This window comes from Lagopus leucura, unplaced genomic scaffold, assembly GCF_019238085.1.
Source record: "Lagopus leucura isolate 7727_CA_CO unplaced genomic scaffold, USGS_WTPT01 130-8_obj-0_obj, whole genome shotgun sequence".
Lineage (NCBI taxonomy): Eukaryota > Metazoa > Chordata > Aves > Galliformes > Phasianidae > Lagopus > Lagopus leucura.
Window position 1 is genome coordinate 6,135 of NW_024963993.1, and position 8,287 is coordinate 14,421.

The following is an 8,287-nucleotide window of genomic DNA, read 5'->3' on the forward strand; positions in this document are numbered from 1 at the left end:
TGGTGGGGGACTTTAACATGTCAAATGCATTTTCATGGACAAACACAGACCCTCCTGATCCCACACTGCTCTGCCACACACTGCTATGCACACACAGGGCCCTGCCAGTCCCCACGGATCCACAACAAGGGAACAGGACGTGGCTGTGCCGTGGGATGAGGCTGTGCACAGGGCTGTGCCCTGTTCCTGCAGGCGCCTTGTTTGTGGAAAGCAGTGCTGCGCCAGATGCTGAAAACCTGTGTTTTATGGGTAACTTTTCAATTTATGTCACAATGGCATAAGAAAAAAAAAAAAAACGAAAGCAATCCCAACCATGGTTACTCCTGGTTTCCAAAGGGGTCTGAAGCAGTTCCTTTGTTTTTTGAATCGTAACTCCTTGGGAATGAAACGCTCATGTGTGGGATGGGGGAGGCAGAGAGACCTGGGGAGGGCTGGGGGAGCAAGAGGGAGAAATCCAAGTGGGGAATGGAGGCAGTGAGGACAGCAACCCCAACATGCAGTGGGGGCAGTGCCACCTCCCTCCCTCTCTCCCTCTCCCTGTCCCCAGTTGTCCCCAGGTCTGCCCAGAACTGGGGTGACACTGATGGATGCATCCACCGCAGTGCTTTCTCCTGCAGTGAGTCTGCAGGTGCTCAGTGGTCCCCCAGCCCGACCTGTGCCTTCACAAGGTAAAGCAGGCCCAGAACATCCCAAGCCCATTCTTTGGGTAAGGGGCAGCCTGCACTCAGGGTTCTGGCCTGAAGGTCTTGTACCTGTGGTGGGAAACTACTGCCAAGCTACCCACACATAGATCAGAGCATCCTGCACACAAGCCTTGCCCTTGCTGATGTTCAGTGTGGGCCCAGGGCTCCCTTTGAGTGTGCTGAAACCCCTGGGTCGTACACAGGGTGAGGGGTGCAGGCAGCTGTTTGGAAGCCAGGTGCTGGGAGCTGCAGCTCAGCTTGGCTCAGCTAGGTTGGCTTGGTTTGGCTCAGTTCTGCCCAGCTCAGCTCACTTCAGCTCAGCACAGCTCAGCTTAACAAGACCCAGTTCCACTCATCTGCTCCCAGCTCAGCTCAACACGACTCTCTTCAGCTTGGCTCTGCTCAGAAAACCTCAGTGCAGTTCAGTTCAGTTCAGCTCAGCTCAGCTCAGCTCAGCTCAGCATGGCTTCACTCAGCTCAGATCGGTCCAGCTCAGCTCGGCTTGACTCGCCTTGGCAAGGCGCAGCGCTGCTTGGCTCGGCATGGCAGGCCTCGGCATGGCTTGGCACGGCCCGGCATGGCACGGCTCGGCACATCCGATGCAGCCGCAGGACCCCGCGCCCTCGCCCCCGACCGGGACTGGATCGAGGCCGTCCCGGGGCGGAGCCACCCTGCTGTCCCCGCCCCCCAGAGCCGGGGGCTTCGCCGTGCCCCCGCCGGGCCGGGATGGCAGCGGGACAGACGGACGGCGGCGGGACGGCGGGACGCTCGGATCCGGGCCGGGGCTCCGCAGCGCGTCCGTCCCCACTCCTGCCGGTGTCTCCGGGGATTATTTTCCCTTCTCCCCATTTCTCCGGAGGGGGAAAAGCGAGGGGCTGCCGGTGGTCTTAAAGGCAGAGCCCGCTGGCGCTGCCCTGCGCTGAGCGCCCCATGCCCCCGTAGCGCTGTGCCGTGCCCGGGGCGATGCTGTGAGCTCCGCTCGGATGGTCTGAGTTCCTCCCTGCCCTCCACTCCTCCTGCCCAGATGCAGTGGATAATATTCATGTTGCTGTTATTCATCAGCTCCATGGAAATGCTCTCGCAGAACCGATGGAAAAAGCAAGGTAGGGTGGGTGCGGTGCGGGCAGGGAATCGGGTTTGCCAGTGTTTCTGCTCTCAGCTTGATGCAGGAGATGCAAGAGGAGCAAAACATCCTGGAAGGATGCTCGGAGACACCACCATCCCCTGCCCCATCCTTCCCCTGAGCAGACAGATCCAGGGCGCAGAGCAGGGTGTCCTGAGATGTGTCCCCTCTGCTGGGCAGTGCCACCGCGGGGCTGTGACACGAGGTGCTCAATTTGTGCCGGGATGAGGATGGGATATTGTGAGAGCAGGGCTTTTTGGAGGCCTTGGATTACAAATGGACAGTTTTCCCTGCGTTGTACGTGGTTGTAAGATGTGTCCATGGGGGTGGCAAGGCTGCTGCCGATGCACTCAGTGTGGGGACAGCCCCAAAAGCTGGCAGTGTGAGCTGGCACTACGGGGGGTGCGAGGGAGCATCCATGGGTCTGAGCACAGCTCCATGCACGCAGGTGGGGTCCCTCCTCCAGTGCAACCCCATCTGCATCTACAGCACCTGGGGAGGGGTACCCAAGAGCTGCCCCTGATTTCCCCATTCCCAGTGTTATGGAATCCCATTCCGATGTGCAGGCAGAGCTGTTTTTAAAGGTGGGCATCATAATATCGACTCATCACATCCCATCCTGTCCTGGTATCGGCTCCCCACCTTCCGTGCCTACCAGGAGATGGAGGGAGGGCGGCAAAGAAAATCATCCCAAAGAACTAGGGAAGGGAAAGGCACTCGTAAATCCCCACGTCTCCTGGGAAGCCGCTCTGGCTGCAGCCAGGAACACAAATGTTGTCAGCGTTTGGTAAATATGTAACAGAGACCATAACAACTTAATGGATCCAAGGTGCTTCGTTAGCGGGCTCCCAGCACACGCAGCCTCCTGGCCACAAAATGCTGCTGCCTGAATCCCTGTGCCCTGGCACGAGGAGCAGGAGGGGGCAGCTCAGGGACAGCTGCGTGGCACCACTGCAGTGCATCCTTTACCCCTGAGCTGTAGAGCTGCGGGTCTGTTGGGCTGCAGGGCACCCTCTGCCTGCATCTCCTCACTGCTCCCCCAGTCCTGTGCTCCCTCTCTTGCTTCCCTGGAGGGCTGTGGGACCATGATGACAATGGCACTGCCACCTGTGCCACTACCCAAGTGAATTTTTTGTGTGCCAATATGGAGATCTGGCCCCACTCCATGTGCCCAGGGTTGCCTCCTCCTCAGGGCTTTACTATGTGGAAAATCCCATCTCCACGCTGTCAGACCTGCTGTGAGCGGATGGACCTGGGTGCTGTGCACTCACTGCTCTGTTCTGGCACTGCTGCCACTGCTCAGCAGGCACTTCTGCTCAGAGGCACGAAGGGTGAGCTCCAAGCTAGAAGAGAATGTTCCCAATAGCACCGGGCGCAACAGAGGCACCTGGCTGTGTGCATGGAGAAGCTGGGGAGGGCCCGGTTTGGAGATGCCCAACTGTTATGGAGTGCACCCCATCCATGTGCCCATGTCCTCGTCCCTGGGAGCAGAGCCCCCCAGGGCTGCTTTGCCTCTGTAAATCACAGCAGTGGGGCAGAGGAAAGCGGTGGCAGCTCTGGAGCCAGCAGACGGATCCTTATTGCAGCTGCACTCAGATATTTCCAAAACCCTTTTGTTCCCTTGACACGTATCAGAACACATTTCTACCTGCCAACCCCCCATTGGGATGTGCTGAAGGTGCCATTGCTGTTCCCACCTCCCCCCCACACACACAGCCCCTATCCTTGTCCCCACAGTGAGCGCCGGCCTCTTGGAGAACTGCACGGGCTGCGTCCTGTGCTCGGAGGAGAACGGCTGCATCACCTGCCACCACCGGCTCTTCCTGCTCATCTGGAGGGACGGCATCCGCCAGTACGGGGTGTGCGTCCACACCTGCCCCCCCCGGCTACTTCGGCGTGCGGGGTCTGGAGGTCAACAGATGCACAAGTACGTGGTGTAGCCAGCAGAGCTGCTCTGCCTGTGGGCACCCCGGGGTCCCCCCGCTTCCCGGAGCACCCCCAGGACGTCAAGTCCTGGGCACTGGCTGGAGATGAGGCGGCTGGGATGCAAGGATTTCCCCCTCTCCCTTACCTAATGGGTTTGCAATGGGTCCCCGGGGTTTTCGGCCCCGCGCTCGCCCTCCCGCTCACAGCCCCCTCCCCGGCAGAGTGCAGGTCGCCCAGCTGCGAGAGCTGCTTCAGCAAAGACTTCTGCATGAAATGCAAGGAGAAGTTCTACCTGCACAAAGGCCAATGCTTCCGGCAGTGCCCCCCCAGCACCGCGGCTCAGCCCGGCACCCGCGAGTGCCAAGGTAAGCGGCACCCTCGCCCCGCGCACCCCGCGCCCCGTGCCAACGCAGCATGGTCACCGTCCCCTCCCCGCGCCCCCGTCCTACAGAAACATGCGAGCCGGGGCCCTGGAGCGAGTGGAGCGCCTGCACTCACGAGGGCCGGAGCTGCGGCTGCAAATGGGGTCTGGAGACGCGGGTGCGCGAGGTGCCGGGCTCCCCACGGGAGGAGGGGGCTGCGTGCCCCGCGCTGCTGGAGAGCCGCAGGTGCCGCCTGAGGAAGCACTGCCCGGGAGGTGAGCGCAGCCCCGGATGCCCCCCCGCAGCCCCCCCGGCCCCGCGCAGCCCCCCGGTCCCTAAAAGCAAGGAGCGCTGTGGGCTCCGGCGGTGAGCGGCGAGCCGGGATCTCATCTCCCAAGCATTTGGAGGTCGGTGGCGGCTGTTATTACCGTGCAGTTCTGGAGAAAGCCGCCTTCCCAAGCACATGTGCTGAGCAGCCCCTGGCATCGGCCCCATCCTGCCCTGCCTGCGAGGGAGAGGCAGCGCTGAGGCTTTCTGCTTTGCAATTGCAAACGGGGAGGGTTGAGCTGTTGGGGAGGGGGGAATTACCTGCAAAAGTCTGCAAAAAAACCCTGCAACCATCTGCAAAATACCAGGAATGCAGAGACAGCTGGAGGGCATCACCTGGGGGAGCTGAGACAGCCAAGTCCTCATCCTGCTCTGAGATGTGTCCTTGGGATAAGGCATCGTCCTGCCCTGCCCGGTGGTCTCCCTGATTTTATCCAGCCCCCATCCCAGGGCTCCTCACCACCTCTCCCAGCACCCAGCCCAGTGGCAACTGGGATGGCAATGGGAACCGGGAGGTGGCTGATGTCACTTTTGGATGCAACCAGCTGGACTGAAAGCTGCTCTAATAAATCTCTGCTTAATAACTGGCAGAAAGGCAGATTGCATGAGATACCAATCTGTGAGCCTTGGAAGGAGATCTGAGCCACCGGCCCTGGCGTTGCAGATATTGGAGCTGCAGGTTTGCTGTGCATCATTGTGAGGCGGTGGCAGCAGGAGGGAAGGGCTGGAGGAAGATGGGAATAGCTGCAGCCAGGTGTGCTGGGGCTGCAGAGCCAGGAGTGCATCTTCATCAGAGCACCATCAGTCATAAATAACGCTTCGTGCTGACAGCGTGGAGTTGATATCCTGCCCTGCTAAGGCAGCTTTGGGGTGCCAAGTGGTGATGATGCGGGGAAATGTGGCTGCACTTCCCGTGGCCCCTCGAGGCTGGTGGCAGTGGAATATTCTGCTCTGGAGCACGGTGCCATGCAAGTGCTGGAGGTGTGTGCGCTCAGCTCGGTGCCTCCACCACCGTCCCCTTGTGGGGCCATAGATTTGGATACACCACATCTCATGGGGTGACCTGACCTGAGCTCCAAAGCTGCAGGGATGGGCTCTGGGGCACAGCCCGGTGCTGATGGGGATCAGCTGTGGGTCTCTCCCTGAAACAGAAGAAAGCCCCCCGGTGCAGCTGCGTGCAGCCCCAGCAGCAGGAGAAGCCCCTCTGCTCCCCATCCCTACGCACCCACCCTCGCTCCCAGGCTCCTGTCCCAGCCAGCCGACTGCTGCCTTATGGGATCCAGATGTTATGGGACAGCGGGTTCGCTGGACGCGCCGAGAGCTGGAGGAAGGCACTGCCTCATCCCAGCCCCGCGCTGTGCGATGAGAGATTTGTGCTACCACTTCTGAGCCGGCCTCTGGAAGCGAGCAGCGTCGGCGCTTGGCCCGGGCACAAAACCATCCACGCCACTGTAAATCTGCCTTGTGTCCCCGCCGCGCTCCTTTCCAGACGCTTGGCATCCGTGCCGTGCCCTTTCCTTTGTGGGTGGCAATTGTCTGGGAGATCAGAGCAGAAAAACAGAGCTGAGTAGGAAAAGAGATGGAGCCCTCAGAAAGAAGCAGCGTCACCAGTGCTGGAATGCACCGCTGTGCCGCTCGTGCTTTGGGTGCCCGCACGGCCCGGTGAATCCACCTGGATTTTGGGCAGCTCCCAAATGTTCCCTGCTCCATTGGATCCTGCAGGTCTCGTTCTGTGTCCTGCTTTGCTTTGGGGTCTCAGCACTGTCCCCACCGACCTGCTGGGAGCTGGAGAGGCATTTGGGGAGGCATGGATGTACCCGTGTCCCACCTGTGTCCCATTCATGTCCCACCAACCTGCTCTCACCTCCTCACTCCTTGCACAGAGGCAAGGTTCACTGCTTTGACCCCATCGTGCAAAGCTAGAGGCTCTGGGGACACTGAGGATTTGGGGTCCAGCAATTGGTCCCTGTGCCCACACACCCAGCGCTGCTCCAGGGACAGCCCTGCATCCCCCCCGTCCCACTGATGGGCCTCAGGAAGGATCCAGATGGCAGCAGTCACCCATCTACAGAAGGGCCCCTGCTGCCCATTCCCAATGAGAAACCCCTCTATTTCTCCTTTTTTTTTTTTTTCTCTTCCAGAGAAAACCAAACTCAGAAACAAAGGCAAAAAGCGGCAGAAGAAGCAGAGGACAGAGCAGGACGCGGGCACCTAGCGCAGCAGCCCCCCCGTGCTGCCCCTGCTTTCCAGCTGCAGAAAAATTGCACAATTTTCTCCCCCACCACCCCCTTACCCCAACCTCCCCCTTTCTTTTGAGACAATTTATGGCCTGTAAAACATTTCCTTTTCAGAAAATCTAATTTGCAATGTCCAAAGCAATGCCCCGGGGCTCGGGCAGGGGGTGGCTCCCTTATTTTGCTCTTCTTCCCTCTGCCACTCTCTGCAGCTGGGTGGGATGGGGCTGGTGTGGGTCTGACCGTGCTGCAGGCCATGGATACCCATCCCAGAGATGTTCCCCACTGGATCCTGTGTACATTGGGGTCCTGCAGGGCTCAGCACTTATGGCACATGCATGGGTTCACAACAATGGGGGGGGAAGGGGGGTTTTACCCATGCACTCCACATCACAGCAGCCCCCTGCGCCGGGGGAGCAGCCCCACAGCCCCCTCCAGACACGAGCAGGGCGACACCATCCCTGTCCCCATCCAAAGGACATGGGAAGCACATGGAGAAGCGCTGCAGCACCTTTGCAATGCGCTTTGCTCCAACTGCTGCTCTCACCATGGGAATTTCTGTGACTCTTTGAAGAGTTTGGCCACCCCATTCCTCCTCCCGGCACAAATGGGGGTTGTGGGGCCCTTCTAGGAGGAGAGCACTGGGTGTCAGCACCGAGCCAGCCGGGAGCATCACTGCTCTGTTTGCTTATGGACAAATAAACTATTAAAGCCTCTGGCATCCATCGCCTTTCTGTTTTCCTGCACTGTGGAAACAGTTTCTGTGAGGCACTGCTATAGAAATCGTGGGTAGGGGGGATGCTGGGGTCACTCTCAGCTTCTGTCCCCACAGCACACAGCAGTGGTTTTCGCCATTTAATCCTGAAGCAGCAGGAGTGAGCAGCGAGCAGTGAGCAGTGAGCAGCAAGCTGCATCAATGGGATCCTGTCCCTTCCCCAGGTGCTACAGCAGGGACGTGGGGACAGCAGCCAGCGGGGTGCACACAGGATCTGTGTTAGGGTTAGGATCCAAGAAACCTGGCAGAAAACCCAAGGAGATTCTTGGGCATCCTTGTGCCCGGGGAACGCCACTCTCCCACGACCACTCTGTGCCCATGGCCTGCCCCGTCCCTACAGCTGCTCTTGTCCCCATGGCCATTTCCGACCCTATGGCCACCCTGCCCTATGGCCACCCTCGTCCCCATGGCCAGCCCTGTCCCCATGCTACCCTCTGTCCTCACATCCAGCCCTGTCATGAACATCCTGCAGGCATCCCAGGACATCCTGCAAGCAGCCCTGCACACAGCCTGGCTGCGAGGGCTCTGTGCCAGCCACCAGGACCCCACGCAGCCCAAGGGACACTCAGAGTGTCACCACTCCACGCAGCTCAGCCAGCACAACAGCTCCTTAACATGGGGCTGAGCACGGGAAAACACTGAGTTGAACCTCAATCGTCCCCAGCGACCCCACAGCAGCCCTTCCCCAAATCCTATGTGGGGCTCATCCAGGTCCCGCTCCGCTGCATCCCCGCGGTCCCCACGGGCCCATCCCACAGCCGAGCAGCCAAACGCAGCGCTCCGCTTCCCCCGTCGTTATTAATAGCCGCGGGCGGGGGGGAGGCGGCCCCGGAGGGGGGAGCTGGGGCTGCTGGGAG

At 60.1% G+C, this 8,287-nt stretch overlaps 1 protein-coding gene across 1 annotated transcript; it reads left to right on the forward strand.

Moving 5' to 3' along the window:
• The first annotated feature begins 1,467 nt into the window (after positions 1-1,467).
• Positions 1,468-7,362, forward strand: RSPO4 (R-spondin 4). Its single transcript, XM_042891739.1, is given in 6 exon segments — positions 1,468-1,786; positions 3,544-3,683; positions 3,685-3,733; positions 3,954-4,097; positions 4,184-4,369; positions 6,563-7,362. Coding segments are annotated over 6 exon segments (672 nt in total). The 5' UTR covers positions 1,468-1,707; the 3' UTR covers positions 6,637-7,362.
• The last annotated feature ends 925 nt before the right edge of the window (positions 7,363-8,287 follow it).